The sequence below is a fragment of the Arachis stenosperma genome, chromosome 5 (assembly GCF_014773155.1).
Source record: "Arachis stenosperma cultivar V10309 chromosome 5, arast.V10309.gnm1.PFL2, whole genome shotgun sequence".
NCBI lineage: Eukaryota > Viridiplantae > Streptophyta > Magnoliopsida > Fabales > Fabaceae > Arachis > Arachis stenosperma.
In genome coordinates, this window is record NC_080381.1 from 17741587 (window position 1) to 17759095 (window position 17509).

At 34.7% G+C, this 17509-nt stretch overlaps 4 protein-coding genes across 5 annotated transcripts; 3 read left to right on the top strand and 1 right to left on the bottom strand.

The window, feature by feature from the left end:
- Positions 1-5452: 5452 nt before the first annotated feature.
- Positions 5453-7924, top strand: LOC130980502 (aluminum-activated malate transporter 9-like). The gene is made up of 6 exons (XM_057904173.1): positions 5453-5705; positions 6187-6327; positions 6431-6700; positions 6787-6932; positions 7038-7184; positions 7415-7924. The coding sequence occupies exons 1-6, from the start codon at positions 5453-5455 to the stop codon at positions 7802-7804; spliced, it is 1347 nt and encodes a 448-aa protein (XP_057760156.1). The 3' UTR covers positions 7805-7924.
- An 11-nt stretch (positions 7925-7935) lies between these two features.
- Positions 7936-11555, bottom strand: LOC130979760 (protein PAM71, chloroplastic). Its single transcript, XM_057903298.1, has 10 exons — positions 10957-11555; positions 10750-10803; positions 10589-10650; positions 10309-10377; positions 10138-10189; positions 9937-10011; positions 9658-9787; positions 9355-9425; positions 8971-9018; positions 7936-8311 (listed from the first exon to the last, which is right to left on the bottom strand). The coding sequence occupies exons 1-10, from the start codon at positions 11368-11370 to the stop codon at positions 8240-8242; spliced, it is 1047 nt and encodes a 348-aa protein (XP_057759281.1). The 5' UTR covers positions 11371-11555; the 3' UTR covers positions 7936-8239.
- A 380-nt stretch (positions 11556-11935) lies between these two features.
- Positions 11936-15974, top strand: LOC130979210 (uncharacterized protein At5g41620-like). Its single transcript, XM_057902587.1, has 3 exons — positions 11936-12675; positions 13310-13441; positions 14150-15974. The coding sequence occupies exons 1-3, from the start codon at positions 12265-12267 to the stop codon at positions 15656-15658; spliced, it is 2052 nt and encodes a 683-aa protein (XP_057758570.1). The 5' UTR covers positions 11936-12264; the 3' UTR covers positions 15659-15974.
- Positions 15975-16354: 380 nt separating this feature from the next.
- On the top strand, positions 16355-17296 carry LOC130982922 (uncharacterized). Of its 2 annotated transcripts, none has more exons than XM_057907065.1 (3): positions 16355-16558; positions 16661-16793; positions 16867-17296. In XM_057907065.1, the coding sequence occupies exons 1-3, from the start codon at positions 16398-16400 to the stop codon at positions 16876-16878; spliced, it is 306 nt and encodes a 101-aa protein (XP_057763048.1). In that variant the 5' UTR covers positions 16355-16397; the 3' UTR covers positions 16879-17296. The 2 variants fall into 2 exon arrangements, with proteins under 2 accessions (XP_057763048.1, XP_057763047.1); XM_057907064.1 differs by having other exon boundaries at positions 16898-17290.
- Positions 17297-17509: the final 213 nt, after the last annotated feature.

The following is a 17509-nucleotide window of genomic DNA, read 5'->3' on the forward strand; positions in this document are numbered from 1 at the left end:
TTGTCCTGCTGCCCTTTCTCAGAATTCGTCCAGTGTTTTTGGCTTTGTAACCGTAATTATTTCTCTGAATTTTCCGGGCCTGAGTCCGGCTTTGAGGGCATGTAGGTGGACGGCAGGGTTTAAGTCAGGTATTTCCATGGTGGCATCTGTGAACCTGGTCATGTAATCTTTTAAGCTTTCCTGTGGGCCCTGGCGGATGGTGCTTAGATAGTCTGATCCATGTACATAGATCCGAGCTGCTGCAAAGTAGTCGATGAAAGACCTAGCCAGATCTTCGAAGGAAGCGATTGATCCTACAGACAATTTTGAAAACCAAAGTAGGGCAGCCCCGTCTAGATAAGTAGGGAAAGCTCTGCAAAGCATATGATCGTTATTAGGTCCGTTAAAAAACATCATAGATTGAAATTTCTTAATGTGAGCCCGGGGGTCACCAATCCCCTTATATGGCTCAAGAGAGGAAGGGAGTGTGAAATGCTTTGGCATTTGGAAATTTGTAATTTCCTCAGAAAACGGGTTGTCCAAGGTCAGCTTCTCCTTAGGGGGGTTGACACCTATGAGTTCGGCTCCGCCTTGGGTGGAACCTTTGGAGTTGCCTTCCTCTTGTTTGCTGCTCTGGGTGGATAGCTCAGCTAGTCTCTTGACTTCCGCTTGCAGTTCGGCCATCTGGGCCATAAGTTCGGCCTGACTGGGTACTTGAATTCCGTTGTCGGCCATGTCACGAGCTTGATGAACCCTGCGTAGAAGAAGAAAATAAAAAAGGGGAAGTGGTAATAGAGTGGGGTTAGTTTTCGTGGCCCCACGGTGGGCGCCAAATGTTCCGTCTGTGGTGACCGAGATCAACGATCCTTGGGCGAACACTTGGATATGTGGTTGAACTATACGTCGTCCAAGTGTGGGTGTGAGTTTGGCCTCGGTCCTCTGAAACACGGCGGTGGAAGTACCTGCACAAAGCGCTCCGACGCTCAAGTAAGTGGATGAATAATTAGTGAGTAAAGAGTAATAACTAGAAGTGAATTTGGAACTTGAGTCTTTCTGAATCAGAGGGGTCAGATTTATAGGCGTTTTGGGTTTGTTAGTGAGCTTTTGCTAGTTCCGATATTTCTGGCCAGTGCTGTTATGGATATCTTTTGAAAGTGTGGAGACGTGATTGAGTAGTGTATTCAGTTTCGGAGATAGCTTTTAGAATTTGTTTGTTCTGTTTTACTTGCTTCCGACCTTTAAAGTCAGTCCGTAACTGAACTCCAATGCCGATTATGGCGTGGTACACATCAGTACCATTTGTCCATTTCAATTCCAAAAGAAAAAAAATATATTACGCTGGATATTAATTCAATTAATCTTTGTCTTTAATTTCTATTCAATATAATTCTGATGTTGAAAAAAAAAACTCAATTAATCCTTATTCGTGGAATAGATTCTAAATCTTATATGGATCACCTAGTTCAATTTTTTCATCTAGCTGAATATGACATATATATACTTATAATAAGAGAAATATTAAAAAATAAATAAAATTTATTATTTTTTATCAATATTCTTAGTTATTAGATTAATTTTTTTGTCTAACAATTTAATAATATATTTTTAATTTATACTTTTAAATTTTATTGATTAATATATCATTAGCCAAAAATAATAAATTATGTTAGTCTTTCGTATTTCTCTTATAATAATTCATATCCATCAAGGCATCAATTGTATATTGTTACACTGAATGCTGAAATAAATTCGGAATATATAACTGCATCCTTATATGCAAAAAATTATGCCTCGGATGAATAGATTGAAAATTTATTTTTGTCCAGGAGTGTAGTACTAGTAGCATATAATATGGATGATGTCTTCCACTACCACTACTACTGTCAAAAATTACAAGCCACGTATCATATGTTTCTTAATTTGAGTGACTACCGAGTGGTTTGGACTCAGAATATGTGCATGCATAATGTGTAGACTGTAGAGTAGAATGGGGTTATGGATCCAACTGAATTAGTTCTATAGTTTGGAGAATAGCGGAAGAACAATCATCTTAGGGAATCAATTTAACATGCATGAAAGAAGGCATCATCTATAACATCGTGCATGCATAAAACGATAAGACAAAAATTTACTACTTTCGATATATGTAAGGGTGGTAATCGAGAAGTTCGTCCATCTTTAGTAGATTAATTTATTCTATTTTATTTAATAAAGTGATTCTAAAATTTTATTCTATCTTGTTTAACAGCAAATTAATAGGTCAAATTCACTAATTTTTTTATTATTAAATATTAAATAATATATATAATTTCACAACTATTTTAATAAATTTATAATTTCTAAAAATATAAAAAAATTATAATTTTTAAATTCACAAACATTAAAGTCTTTATAATTATAAATATGTAATAAATATAATCATAAATCAAATTTTTTAAAACAAAATAATAAAACCAACATTTTTTAAAATAAAATAAATATTATCCAAAATATATAATTAAACATCTACAAATTTAAAACATAATCAATCAAACGTAAAACATAATCTAAAATACTAAATTAGAACATCTTCAAAAAAATTATAAATCCAGAGAAAAAATTTGTCCCACCCCATCAAAACTCACGGTTTAAACGGTGCAGATTAAGTGAATTTTTGATATATGACCGTCTCATTTTTTTAACTCGACCCGTCTTTTATATATATATATATATATATATATATATATATATATATATATATATATATATATATATGCTTGTGAGGATAGAGGACATTTTATTATTTTGATTTTTTTTACATCTTGTTGATTATTACACTTTTTACATTTTTCAAAATTTTGGTCTTTAAATTGTTAATAAAGGTATGTAAAGTTTTATCTTCCCCTATCGAACTAGTTTTTATCGATTAAATTAGACTCATTCAATTTTAATTTTAATATAATATTTGAATTTTATATAATAAATTATTTTTAAAAAATTTGATATTAGACATTTTTATTTATTTTTAAAAAAATTTTATTACATTAAAATTTATAAATTTTACAAACAGAAATAAAATATATAAATTTTTTAGTGTTGTTTTTACTTAGATAAATAGGTCTTTAAAATTGTAATGAAAGAACCTATATATATGTCTTAATTTTATAAAATTCGGGATCTCAATGTAATAAATTTTAGAACAAAAATGTCTAATACAAAATTTCTTAAACATCTATTTGAGTATATATTCTTATATTAATGTTTATCAAGTACGTTTATCATCCGAAATCTATTCTTAATATATAAAAGTAGATACATAAGTTTAGCCACATTACTTTTAAGATATCTTTCTCCTCCTATTAATGCCATGTCAGCAACATCGCTTACTTGACAAAATTTTAGAATTATCCACTCAATTTTTGTCAAATCAACTATTATTTCTAAATTAGCAAATATATATATATATATATATATATATATAACCTACAAAAACATTGAATTCATATCGAGTATTTAGTATATCTTACCGTTATAAATAATATAATAAATGTATAGCTCCAATAATTAATTTATTAATTTCTATGAATAATTTATTAAATACAATAAACATCCATATTACAAATGTCATAATAATATTATTAATCATAATAAATTTTATTCCATACTATTGAAACTACTTGTATAAGTCTCTTATCACTATTCCTTCAAATAACATCAAATTTAGCATAAAAAATTTATTTTTGAACTACACAATATCTCAAACTTACTCAATGGAGCATCAATTCATTTTTCATTTACATATATAGTTATTAACAAAATACTAATAATTTTAAGAACATCGTGTTGAAAGTCACATTGTGCAAAAATCTCTCAAGATAAATAAAGAAATTATAACACAAATAAAGAGCCAAAAAATTATTACACTTACATCAAAGTTAGTTAGTGAATACAAAGGTACATCTTTTTCAAAAAATTTTAAATCTATTGTTTTTCTTAGTTCAAAGAATTATATTTTATATAATACATTAAACGAGACAAATACAATACAATCTTATTTTATATAACCTATTATATTATAATATTTTATGTGATTATTCGGTTAGCACAACTTCAAATACAAAAATCTATATCAATCTACAAATGAAAAAATTCGCACAACTGACTAATGGGTATTTCATAACTGATAAGTCTCTCAAAAATTATTTCATTTATTTAAATATTCAATTTAACAAATATAAAAAATCCTAAACAGGGCTTATCAACATAAAGTAACGGAGATACCAGTCCAAGACAATGTCAACACAAATCTTAAGAATAAAATGATTAGAAATTGAATAACTATCCAATAGAAAAGTGCATACAATTCAACAATTCATAAAGAACATGTCTTCACAAGAATGTACAATAAAAAGAAGAAAATAACAACTCTAAGAACAACCAATAAAGAAAAAGGAGGACGAACGCCACATAAGAAGACTAAGTTCATCAACTAAAATAAATACAAAAATCAAACTACCAAATAAAAATGTCATTTTATAGAATTCCAACATCTAAATCTTTTATATTATAAATTATTTTAAATAAAATACCTTTTAAATTTAACTTTAGTTGACACATATTTAATTTAGTTTTACAAAATATAACAATTTTTAATATTTTATTATATACTATCATTAATTTACCATTCTGCCACGGATCTCATTCTAGTTATCTTTAAATTTCTTAATTTCAGTGCTAAAGTAATCTGGAGTGAGAATATGTTCATGCGTGTTTAAAGTAAGGGCACGGAACTAAGTTTTGAGGTTGGAGATTGGAGAATAATGGAACAATATCTCACATAACTTAATGAACATTTAAAAAAAGGCATCTGCGACATCATATCTTATACAGTTATACATATAAAAGATAAGAAACGGCTTACATTGGTTATTGTCAATATGTTGTGATGAGCAGAAAAAAAGTTCTACCAGCATCAGTAATTAATTATGTTAACAACTTGGGTATCTCCATTTCCTTAGGACTCAAAAGAATAATTTGGGAGATGGAAGTCTTTGTCATTATTCTGTGTTATTTTTAGGAACATGCATGTGTGAACTAGCTTGGGTGGCTGAAAATTATGAATAATAGTTTCTATTCTTAAGTAAAGAATATATAATGCAGAGAATTTATAAATTTATTAGTTAAGATTTTGAATCAAGATGTGATATGAAACCTATTGTTATGATTACTCACTTAATTCGTTAATTCAAACTTTTTCCTGATCTGTAGTGAACAATTTCCATTCTCAAACTGATTATGTGGTATCAATTCTTGTTCCATTATACTATACCTTATGCTTCCTCTTTGAATCTCTCTCTTTCTATGTGATGTATATAAATACCCGAAAACACGCACTCTCAAGAAGAGTTAAGAAGGAAAGTTATATATAGCTTGTGTTGGTTCCTCGAAATAAGTTTGTGTAGTCTTATTATATATATATTCCTCATTGTAGAGAATGAATGGGAAAAAGGATAGCATAGAAATTAGCATTCCTACTAATAAACCTGATTCTGAGAGTAGTATCAAATGTAGCATGAGTAAAGTTTGGTGTATTTGGAAGGAAGATGAAGTAATATTTGGCCTCAAAGCAGGACTATCTGTAGTTGTAGTGTCCCTATTAGCACTGTTTAAAGCCCCCTACCATGTCTTTGGCACCAATATCATCTGGGCCATTATCACTGCTATCATCGTCTTCGAATACACTGTTGGTAAGTAACAAAATACTTTCATTTATGCTAAAAATATCTTCTTATTATAAAAAATGATAGTAAAAAATGATTAAATAATTTGACTAAATTATCTTAAAAATATTTTTATATAAGTAGCTACTTTAATTTATATATCAAAATATTTGATAACAAAAAAAAAAAAAATCAAAATATGTCTTATTTGGACTATTTTTTTTTATCTTTCTAACATTGTCTTTAATATATGTTAAGAAGACAAAAAAAAAAATCAAAATTTATCATATTTAACTTTTATTTATTATAAAATACATTAAATAAAATAAAAAATAATAAATTTTGATAGTTTTTTACTAATATTTTTTTGTTATCAAACATGTCTGTTATTATACAATAAGACTAGTATACGACACGGTATCATTACAAGGGTAAGTAACTATATATGTATATTTGCACCTTACACCATCGGTATCATTAATCAACTTCATGAATTCAATATTTGAAGGAGCAACGTTTAACCGAGGTTTTAATCGAGCACTAGGAAGCTTGCTGGCGGGAATCTTGGCCATAGCTGTTGTTCATATAGCGCTCTGGTGTGGCAGTGTCGCTCAACCTATTATTATTGGCCTTAGCATCTTCTTCGTTGGTATGCATTTATTAATTATATTATACATGCCATGCAGCATTATGCATTTTTTCCAAAATTTATGTACGATATGATATGGAGATGTATATATATATATTTACAGCGAGCATAGCGTCAATGCTGAGAATTTGGCCATGGCTTGTGCAATACGAGTACGGATTCAGGGTGATACAGATAAGCTACTGCTTGATCATAATCTCTGGATACAGAATGGGGAACCCAATTAAGAGTATGGTGGATCGCTGGTATTCAATCGCCATTGGAGGAATCATTTCAGTGTGTGTCAATGTCTTTGTTTATCCTATGTGGGCTGGTGATCAGCTTCATAACGATCTTGTAAAATGCTTTGATTCACTCGCAGATTCACTCCAGGGTAAGCTTCTTCATAATACTACTTGATTTGCAACATGTATATATATCCCAACATGATTTTCTTTTTGTCTTTTATGATATTATCAGAATGTGTAAAGAAATATTTAGAAGAAAGATCACAACACAAGTCTGAATTCATCACTTCCAATGGCATGGATGAGATTTTGGGTGAACTAGCTTATGAGAGATGTCAAAGCAACTTGGTTAATTCTGGGCCAAAGTTTGAAATGCTGGTACTATGAGCGCTCGCTCCCTGAAATATATAGTATTTCATTTTATTTTATATATAGTTTTCAATATCTAATATGCATGACAATCTTCTATTTTCTGATTGCAAGGCTAATTGGGCAAAGTGGGAGCCACCACACGGTAGATTCTTGCAATTTTTATACCCATGGACACAATATCTTAAAGTTGCAGCAGTGTTACGCCACTGTGCCTATGAAGTTATGGCACTTGATACTATTCTACACTCAGAAATTCAGGTTGTAATAATATTCTCTCTTTACTACATAGTATTTGTATGCATCAAATTAAATACAATCATGTATGAGAATCTTTAAATCTTTTTGCGACTATAGAAAGAAACTATTATTTTTGTATGCAACGGATATACATTCAAACTTTTGAGTTATGTTAAAAAAATGTTTATCATTTTCATATGACCTTATATTATGAGGTTCTTCCATTCTAATGGTTGGTTTTCACTTTCCAGGCACCGTACAATCTGCGAATTCTATTTGAGTCAGAAATCAAAGAGGTATCAAACGAAGTGGCAGACCTTATAAGGATTCTAGGAAGGGACATCAGCAGCATGAAATGGAGCCTGAAAAACTCCCATGTCAAGAGTGTTCACAGTGCTACCAAGAGGCTTCAACATTCTATGCAACTCCATTCTTATCTACTTCTCAAAACTACTTCTGAAGAAGATAGTGAGATAACGACAGACTTGTTACCTAGGATGAGGGCCTTGGAGAGTACGGAAGCATTGTCGCTGGTCAACTTCACTTCCTCAATCATCGAGTTTGTGGCGAGGGTTGACTACTTGGTAGAGGAAGTTGATAGGCTTTCGAAGATGGCCAAGTTCAAGCATGATGGACAGTAGAAGGAAAAGGTTCATTCATCTGTGATAGTACCACATACTTATGGAGTTCAACAAGACAGACAAGTTCTTAAGCTATAGAAAAATATATCAATGGTTACCAGTCACCAGTACAGTGCTTGATGGAACTAATCTATAAAAATCTCAATATACAATATCCACAACAATTAAAGAATGTGTTTTGTAATAAGTAATTAACATTTCACTTGAAAACTAAACATAAGAGATCTTAAATTTAAGAGGACTACACATAAAGGAAGATGAACAATTTCTACAAAAGATAATGATACGTAACACACTTATTGATGGATCGGATACTAAGATTTTTAGCCGCAATTAAGATGAGTTCTAAAAGAAGTTCCGACAATAAGTATAAAACACTGGAGACAAGTGCGTTCTTGATGGCTTTGTAATGAGCTTACATTGCGCTTTTATCCTCTATTGCACAATTTCAAATAGGGTCACTGCAGCAAAGACGAGAAAGAGAACACCTCCAATGTAGGAAATAACCTTCAAGAGGAAAGTGAAAAAAGAATGTCTTAGTATGTATAGGTGTTAAGTAATATTACAAAAACAAACACACAAATGCAGGTTCAGGCTTCAACTATGTAGCACTATTAACATAAGAATAAAGTGTGGTTAGAAAAGCATCAGCATATTCGTAATCTTATGGTTACAATAATGTACTAGCTATTAGCCGCACCAAGTAGAAGGGAGGCGTCATTTGGTTGTCTATTATCTGATTGAAAGAGTATGTTCATTCCCAAAAAAACTAACTAAGAGATAAGGATCGTGAAATTTGTGGTGTGAACCTTATCTTAAAAGTTAGTTTAAAAGATAAAGGTTGCCTTACATTTATAAGGACTATCATACTTTCAATTTTAGACTATGTTGGACTTAATAAAGGTCCCTTTAAAGGAATCTGTATAACATTTACACTTTTCATAAAGTTGATATAGATTATTAGATTTTATGCTGTGATTCTGGCATTAATTAAAGCATTTTGTAGATCATAGATTAAATTATTTTACAGCAAATGGTTGTCCCACTGGTTAAAGAATCGGTATGATTGGATGCGTAAAGGATGACCAATCCATGAAATTGGGCCCACTTTTGCACAGAGAGAACCATGAAAGCATACCAGGAAGGTAGGCTACAAGAGAAATTACCTTCTCTGACAAAAATGTCCCGAGTAGAGAGCCCCCAAGTACAGCAAGCTGCATATAACAAAATATACTTTTGAGAATAGAAAGCCCGCCAATGCATACAGATATGTGATAAGAAAGTAAACGACACTTTGCTCAAGGAATGTAAATTACATGCATTTAGGCATTTAGCCTGTTTTTATTTTATGACCTTTTTGGGTGTATTAAATATATGCTTATTAGACTCTAATCTGTTTTAAGCTATAGAATACAACAGTGCTTGTTTAGAATATTGTTGAAAGCCATCTAGAGCGTGCATTGAAAAGCACTAATTAAGAAAATCTGACAGGTAATTTCAAGAGGCGTTTCAACAATCATTTGTGTATTAACTTAGATAAATAGTGTTACCAAAGTTGCAGCGCCGTGACCAGCTAGCGCTCCTCCTATGACTCCAAGAGGTGAAGAAGCTGCTGCAAGGGCTGAATAGTAGGGGGGGATCTTGAGGGTGAGTTCAGTATATCAGGACAAGAACCAAGAGAACATGTATTGCAATTTGAGATGAACGAACAATAAATAAAAATTGTACTGATGAAAATTAATTGTCACTCTAAACTCTTTCCACGCATGTATATTTGATTCCTTGGCTTTCCGTGAAAATGTTTGACATGAATATTACATTTTGTATTCGAATGATGCCGATTTAATACTCACCAATTGTGGAGAAAAATGATTTATCACCCCATTCAGCAACAAAAACTAAGAGGAAAGTACTGACAACTGTGCCAGCAGCTGCTAATATCCCAGCACCATTTCCAGAAAACTCTGAAACTGCTAACTCGGCCTGGTTAAGATAGGAAACATTAAATTTTAGGAATTTTAGAGAACTCTATGAATCAACCAAAGTGACAAATCAAAAGCGCGGCTAAAATCAATATTAATGCATTGAACACATTATGCTTTGAAAGCTGATAAATACATGCCAAATTTTACCTCCTTCTGCTCATCATCTGATTTCTGGCCATCGCTTGATGATGCATCCACGAGAGTAGAGACTCCAAAGTACAGCTGAAGTCAATTAAATTCAGTGTCAAATTAACGGTGTTTTGTCTAAGAACAGAAAATTATTGGAATAAAGCGCGTTGCATTGCGAACACAAATAAATTCAAATAAACAAGGATGTGTGATATTTACCAACAAGCAAACAGCAGCAATGTCATCAACAGGTAAATCAGTCTCACCAAACCTGCTCAACATAAATCATAAGATGAAGTCTAGGAAAATTCATTCCTATTCACTCTTCTAGTATGACCAAGATGTATCATTCATAGTTCATAAATAACTCCAAGAAATATAGAAAAAAACCTGAAGGGCAAGATTTCATCAACATAGTGAAAAGTTCGGCCAAGGACAACTGATATGAGAGTCATTGCACTGCAAAAATGAACAAAAATGGTATTACAGAGTTTGAAAATTAGTGCATAGTTGACTTCCATGGATAGCTATTTGAAATTGTTCAAAAAAAATCAGCAAGAATAATAATTGTATAAGTTTATCATTAAAGGTGAGTAATCATGAGGAAGTCCATAAAAACAGAGAACAAACTGAAAGGGCATCTAAATCACCGTGAAACAGAAAAACATACGCAAGTGCGCCAAATGTGCCAATGAAAACAACAACACCTGAATTCCTAGCTGCCAAGAGTGCCTGCCAACTCATCAAATACACAAATCAATGGAGTTGTAAGTTGCAACATTTGTTTTGGTCATATTGCAAGGAACGGGACATTGTTTTGCTTGTACTTACTGCAATGAAAAAAGTCTTGTCTCCCAGCTCAGAGAAAAAGATTAATAGAAATGCCTGTGACAAGAAGTAATCAAATATTACACTTGGAGCTGCAAAGTAATTAATAATTGATTTGGAAGTGATTTTACTTAAATTGCAACGGAATAACTCTAGCTGCAAATTGCATTATGATTATGTTCGAAGAAGTGACAGGGAGATTTTCCTAACTGAAGCAAAACCTGTGCTTAAGTCACCAAAATCATGGAAGAAAGGAAAGGAATCTGAAGCGGCAAATGCAGGGTAAGAGTCCCCAAGTGCGAGGAACCCAAACAGGAGTAGAAACTTGAGATGCCCCTTGGATGAACCATCGTCGGTGTCAATCTCAGAAGGAGCCACGTCAGCACGGTGTGGCGGGGATAACTGACATTCCCAATGGGAGCCGTTGTAACTGTCAGATGGAATTACCCTTTTACCCCGAAGTTTGTTAGGGGTTGTTGAAGGTGCATGGGTGCGATAGATAGCCGAGCTGATGAAAGATGAAGAGGATGAGTGAAGAGTGAGGTAGGAAGTGCGATGAGCGGAAGAAGAGGGAAACGATGCAAGTGGGCGTAGGAAGCTGTGAGAGTGAGATAGCGAGTGCATTTCTAACTTGCAATTTCAATGCTGCTTCTTCACTCTGCTTCCTCTCAACTTGGAATCATGACTATGTGCTGTTTTCCCAGGATAAGCCCTGCGCCATTCCTAACCAACCAACTGTCAGTTCTTTATCTCTCCATCCATGTTAACCGTTTTCCATTTTCTGCTCCTGCAGTGTTTCCTTTGGGCTTGGAATACCATTCTAAAGCCCAATTTTAGATCCTTTATGTGGACATAGTGTCATGGGGCCCAACAAAGAACAAGTGGGCCCAAGTTGAATATCAGGCAGCTGCCCTGTTCGTCGCACTTTGGTGTTCCCATCTGTCGCTCCCCTGTTAAGCATTTCGTTATGGGGTAGTAAATTATTATTAATTCATTACTATTTATAGCTTTGCTTATTTAATTTTCTATTCAAGCATAATATAATTTCTTTATTTATTCAATAATTCATTTGAGCCAAACGAATAATAATGGCAAATAATACACTAAGTTTTGAACCGCGTATGTGTGATAATAAAGAAAGAGACGGAGAATAGTGTTGGCTAAAATTGTTGATTGTTGAATACTTTATGAATAGGGAGGGAGGGATGAAAAGTAGAGAAAAGTCAGGCAACGTATACTAAATAACTAATGTTGCATTGCAATTGCATGGGTTGTATGATTATTGCAATAAAGAAGCTGGATCTCATGTAGTCATGTGCAAAAATCATTCCACTTCAACTCAAACATGCTATGCTCCGATCAAACTGACAATATCGACTTCCAATTCTAAACAGTCTCTGTATAGCCACGTGTAGTTTATACAGGAAATACAAAGGTTAAATAAATAAAAAGATGAAATAGGAATTAGGAAGTAAATATATTTAAATATTTTTAATAGAGAAGGCAGGTTGAAAAAGAATGGAGAGAGAGATGAAAAAGGGAAGGGAAGGGAAAAGTGAAGGAGGGGAAGCAGAAAAGGTGGAAAAATTAGGAGAAAAGTTGAAGAGAGGAGTATTGGTGGGGAAAAGTAAGGGTCCCTGCACTCCAGTGCCCTCTTGGAAGCTACTTTGGGGGAACAACAACATCATTCATCAGCATCACTCTCTGCATCCACACCATCATCCCCACTCCGCCACCGTCTCTGCTAGGAAGCTCGCCGCCGCTCTCTGGGAATTCCACCACTACTTCCCAATCTTCCCAATGCATCGTGCTAACGGCGCCGCTCCCGTTGCTGCACCTGGTGGCCGCCACCATTACAACCTTCACAAGGACAAGGCTCCCGACATCTCCAACTTCTTCCCTGACGCTTCCACCGCTTCCCCTGATCATGTACGCCACGCTCTCTCCTTTCCTTTTCAGCTCTAATTTCTTTCTTAAGGGTTTCCTACTCATGCTCTTTGATTTTCTACTTCTGCGTTTATAATAGGGCCAATTTCCGATATTTGTATCATGTTATTATTTATTTTATAATTTATATGTACCGGAAAATACTCTTCCTATTATCCTCCACATTTATGGAGAATTGTGTGCTCTACTTCCATGTTACAAAAATTATTTGTTTATTCCTTTTGAGCCATCAATGTCTAGCTTGACTTGTCCTCTATATTATTCGGTTGTTCCTGAATTGTTGCTTCCGCAATTCATTTTTAACTCCTCACTGACAACATTTCCTCATTAAACTGAGACATATCCTCTTCAAGGAGATGCATAGATTCTTCCTTTTTCTGCTATCTAGTAGGTGATCCCATATAAATGCTTTCCTTGTCATCCTCTTCCAAATTGTTTTAGTGTTGTAGCTTTTTTGCCCCCTTCTTGTTTGGTGTAATTATCATTGTGCTTTCCTTTCCTCTAGAATAAGTGATGTTTTTCTTGGTCCTTGCAATGAGACGTGTTGTAATTCTGTTGACACTATCAAACATTTTGATAGATATGGATCTATAATTTGAAACTTTTCATTCATCAGCCAGCTAGTGCAAGCAGTTTGAGGAGGCATGTTGCGGCGTCACTAATGCAGCATCATCGAGCAATTGAGAGAAATAAGAATAACCATGCACTGCAACCTCTATCTCCTGCAAGTTATGGTAGCTCCATGGAGGTAAGCATCAACCAACTCCCAACCACCACAACCCGTTTCTTATTTATTTATTTATTTCATCTAGAACAATGGAAAGGCACACAACTTTTCCTCTGGTTTTCATGGTAAACATAGTTTTTCCGCCGGATGTACCTTTTGGCATCCTATGTAATCATGGATCTAGGGTTTTCATGACTGCAATGTAAGTGATTGATTAGGAGTTTTATGGTCTAATATGTATCATGGAAAATACAATAAATAATTGGTATTATCCTGAAGCAGGTATCTTTCATACAAAATTTTGGTCATTAAACAGAGTTATTCATGATTATAAAATAACCTAACTGTATCAGTTATACCGCTGTTTGTTTGCCGCCATAATAACACTTATGAAAGATAGCTAATTAAATTGTGAAATTTCTGTAAAGAGTTTGCGACAATGTGTTTGGAGATTTATTGTAAGAACAAAATGGCACTAAAACTTCTTGCTCTGAAAGATCAGTGCTGGATGAACTGAAGTTTTTGTCAAGAACTACCTTCATATGTGAGATTGTGTGTTTTAAAGTATTTACTGCAAATGATATGCTCATAATTTATCGTTTAATTAATGTGAACACTGAACAATGGACAAATATTTATCCATTCTCTATTCCAGCAGCTCATCTGCTATTGAATCTATTATACAATATTACATATTGTGTTTGCCCGTTATTTGTTCTTGTGTTGCAGATGACACCTTATAACCCTGCTGTAACTCCTAGCAGTTCCTTGGAATTTAAGGGAAGGATTGGTGAGTCCCGTTATAGTCTCAAAACATCCACAGAATTGCTAAAAGTGTTAAACAGGATATGGAGTTTGGAAGAACAGCATGCTTCTAACATTTCATTGATAAAAGCATTAAAAGCGGAGCTAGATCATGCACGAATCAGGGTCAAAGAGTTGCTTCGGGACCGGCAAGCAGATCGACAAGAGATTGATGATCTCATGAAGCAAATTGCAGAGGAAAAATTAGTTAGGAAGAGTAAGGAGCAAGATAGACTCCATGCTGCCGTTCAATCTGTGAGGGATGAACTTGAGGACGAAAGGAAACTAAGGAAAAGGTCAGAGAGCATACACAGGAAATTAGCTCGGGAGTTTTCTGAGGTAAAGTCTTCTTTTACTGTAGCTCTGAAAGAATTGGAACAAGAGAGAGCAAGAAGAAAATTGTTGGAGGACCTCTGCGATGAATTTGCTAGGGGAATAAACGAATATGAGCAAGAGGTGCATGCTCTGAAACACAAGTCTGATAAGGATCAGGTACAAACCATGGATAATGACCGTTTGATTCTCCACATATCTGAATCATGGCTTGATGAGCGTGTGCAGATGCAGCTGGAAGCAGCCCAGAATGGTTTTACGGATAAGAAGTCCATTGTAGATAAACTAAGCCTTGAAATCGAGACTTTCCTTAAAGCAAAAAAAAATAGCAGGAGTACAGAAAATATGGTGTTGAGGGATCGCCGGAATTCCTTGGAATCAGTTCCGCTTAATGATGTTGTCAGTGCACCACGAGATGTGGGCGATGAGGATGATTCCGCGGGCAGTGATTCAAACTGCTTTGAGCTAAATAAGCCAAACAATAGAGGAGATAAAGCACGTGAAGAAGAGCCTGCTGACAATACTCTTGATGAGTCATTGAAGTCCAACGCCAGGAAGAAAAAACCAGTTACTCAAGAAGGGTTAAAAGATCGCATTCCATCTAACTTGCAAGTGAAGTTTGAAGAACAGATGGCTTGGGCTATGTCATCCAATTCAAACAAGAAGTCGCAATCAATTGATGCAGAAGAGGGTAAGGGCACAACAGATACACGAGCAGCTGAAGGAACTATATCTGAGAAGTACGAACATGGACACGGTGAGTGTCTAGAAAGTGTAGGTTCGGAGAGGAAAATGAACCGGAGTGAATTGCACAGCTCCAATAAGAATCACATAACTGATAATGTGATCATAGGTCAACTACTGGCATCAGAGAGTGGTGTGAGCATGCATGGAGAGGCGTCGTGCAGCAATGCTGGGTGGAGGAAGCAAGCAAGCCCTGTGAGGCAGTGGATGTCAAGTCTTGCACCCCAATCCCAAGATCATCATGGCATATCTGAGGCTCCCAAAGCATTGAAGGAGAATACTTTGAGAGCAAAACTCATGGAAGCAAGGTCCAAGGGGCAGAGGTCTCGTTTGAAAGCCCTGAAGGGTTCCTTTTAGGAGACCACTCATTCTTTTTTTCCCCTCCTTCTTTCTGCTTTCTTGATAATATTTATCTTAACTGTGTATGTTACATATTTCACGTCCGGGGTGGGGTTATTTCTGTATACCAGTTGTAGATGGCTGTGGTGTTGTGTAATGGTGTCTTAACGTATCAGATTGACCTTTTACAAGTTAAAAGGCAAACTTACAATTTTGTCTAGTCTTCCTGCTTCTTGTATAACCAGCATGTATAATGTTATGTTACATGAATCTTGGTCTCAACTCTCAAGTAACCCTTAAATGTCTCATTTTAATGTTGGTCAATTAATTAACATTACAGGGGTTTATAATTGGATCGAATAATATTAATAATAATAATTTGTGTTTGAATAGTCACCAAATTTTATGTGCAAATAATATCACCCTATATTATAGTTAATAAGAAATATGGAAGTGAAGCAGTTCATCTCGTAGCAAATTGTTGATATTAATACGAGGTGACATCAAACTCAAGACGAGAACCATATTTTTTTCTTTTGGACAGGCAGATTTTTTAAAAGTAAAATACGGAACATGTAGAAGGGAGAAGGGAGCAAACTAGTGGTGTAGACTGTAGAGGCCCAATACGAAGCAAATAGAGTGTGTCAAAGTTGGGCTGGCCCAAGATGAAAGCTGTAGTCTAATCCAAATGAAAAAAAAAAGAAGGTAGCAGTTGTATCGTTGTGCATGTGAATTGTGAAGTAGAGGGGTTGCGGGGATGGCAGCGTCGTTCAGGTGGATACTGCAGCTACACAGAGACGTTCCAAAAGCAGCTCGGTTCTACTCAGAAGGGTTGGATTTCACTACCAACGTCTGCACCCTTCGTTGGGCCGAACTCCAATCTGGTTCTCTCAAGCTCGCCCTCATGCATTCTCAACTGTATCTCTTTTATCTCCTTCTCATGCTCTCCATCTGTTCGATCATTTGCCCATTCCTATTTCCTACTCAAATTTAATTATATTTTATTTTATTCACATACAGCGAGCAAGTGACACAGAAGGGATACTCGTCGCTTCTATCATTCACTGTAACAGACATCAACAGTACAGTGACTAAACTAATAGCATTGGGAGCCGAACTTGATGGCCCTATCAAATATGAGGTCCATGGAAAGGTAACAATTTTACGCCACTAAATAAAATAAATTAACCTCTTGTTAATAATAATAGATTTGAATTAATTTGTAGGATGTGATGTGATTTGCATGTGATGAATCAGGTAGCAGCAATGCGGTGTCTTGACGGGCATGTGCTGGGGCTCTATGAACCTGTCTAAGAGCAGCAGCATTCAGCAATAGTCTGCTTTGGATTCCCCCCTTCAATTATTGTGCTACTACTATTACTATATAATACCAGTTTCCATTGCGTCGCGTGTCAAGCAATGCCCCTCAGTTCTTGTATGACTGAAAAGAAAGGGATTCAGATATCTACAAATAACGTGTCGTGTTTATCGCCTATTTTTCCCAACCCGTATCTCCTACAAGTCACATCAAATCTTATTTCTCTTTTGCGAATTCAACTTTCCTCCTCTATCTATGTACCTTTCTTCTATCTTAGCCTTATTACTTGTACTTGTATCACTAAAATTGCTTCACAAATTTCAAATTTCTCATTTAAATCAATCAAGATGTTGTGTGCTGTGCTGTGCTGTGTTTTTTAGTCAAGCAGTTACAACCGGGATTTCATCATTAAATCTTGGTTAAATTTGAGATATATCTTGAATTAAAAAGCAGCCCACACAATAACCATGATGCTTCTTTATGTCTTGCTTTACGTGTGTATGTTGAAGAAGCGTGATTTGAATCGTGGTATATATAGTTGATGAATGGAT

Bases quoted from the DNA above. Each gene is read 5' to 3' on its own strand.
- LOC130980502 (XM_057904173.1), top strand. From the start codon at position 5,453: ATGAATGGGAAAAAGGATAGCATAGAAATTAGCATTCCTACTAATAAA. The intron at 6,701-6,786 runs GTAAGCTTCTTC...TGATATTATCAG, and splicing joins ACTCGCAGATTCACTCCAGG to AATGTGTAAAGAAATATTTA. The intron at 7,185-7,414 runs GTTGTAATAATA...TTCACTTTCCAG, and splicing joins TTCTACACTCAGAAATTCAG to GCACCGTACAATCTGCGAAT.
- LOC130979760 (XM_057903298.1), bottom strand. From the start codon at position 11,370: ATGCACTCGCTATCTCACTCTCACAGCTTCCTACGCCCACTTGCATCG. The intron at 10,804-10,956 runs GTTAGGAAAATC...TTCTTGTCACAG, and splicing joins TAAGCACAGGTTTTGCTTCA to GCATTTCTATTAATCTTTTT. The intron at 9,019-9,354 runs GTAACACTATTT...TGTTATATGCAG, and splicing joins GTCACGGCGCTGCAACTTTG to CTTGCTGTACTTGGGGGCTC.
- LOC130979210 (XM_057902587.1), top strand. From the start codon at position 12,265: ATGGAGAGAGAGATGAAAAAGGGAAGGGAAGGGAAAAGTGAAGGAGGG. The intron at 12,676-13,309 runs GTACGCCACGCT...TTCATTCATCAG, and splicing joins CCACCGCTTCCCCTGATCAT to CCAGCTAGTGCAAGCAGTTT. The intron at 13,442-14,149 runs GTAAGCATCAAC...CTTGTGTTGCAG, and splicing joins GTTATGGTAGCTCCATGGAG to ATGACACCTTATAACCCTGC.
- LOC130982922 (XM_057907064.1), top strand. From the start codon at position 16,398: ATGGCAGCGTCGTTCAGGTGGATACTGCAGCTACACAGAGACGTTCCA. The intron at 16,559-16,660 runs GTATCTCTTTTA...ATTCACATACAG, and splicing joins GCCCTCATGCATTCTCAACT to CGAGCAAGTGACACAGAAGG. The intron at 16,794-16,897 runs GTAACAATTTTA...GTGATGAATCAG, and splicing joins AATATGAGGTCCATGGAAAG to GTAGCAGCAATGCGGTGTCT.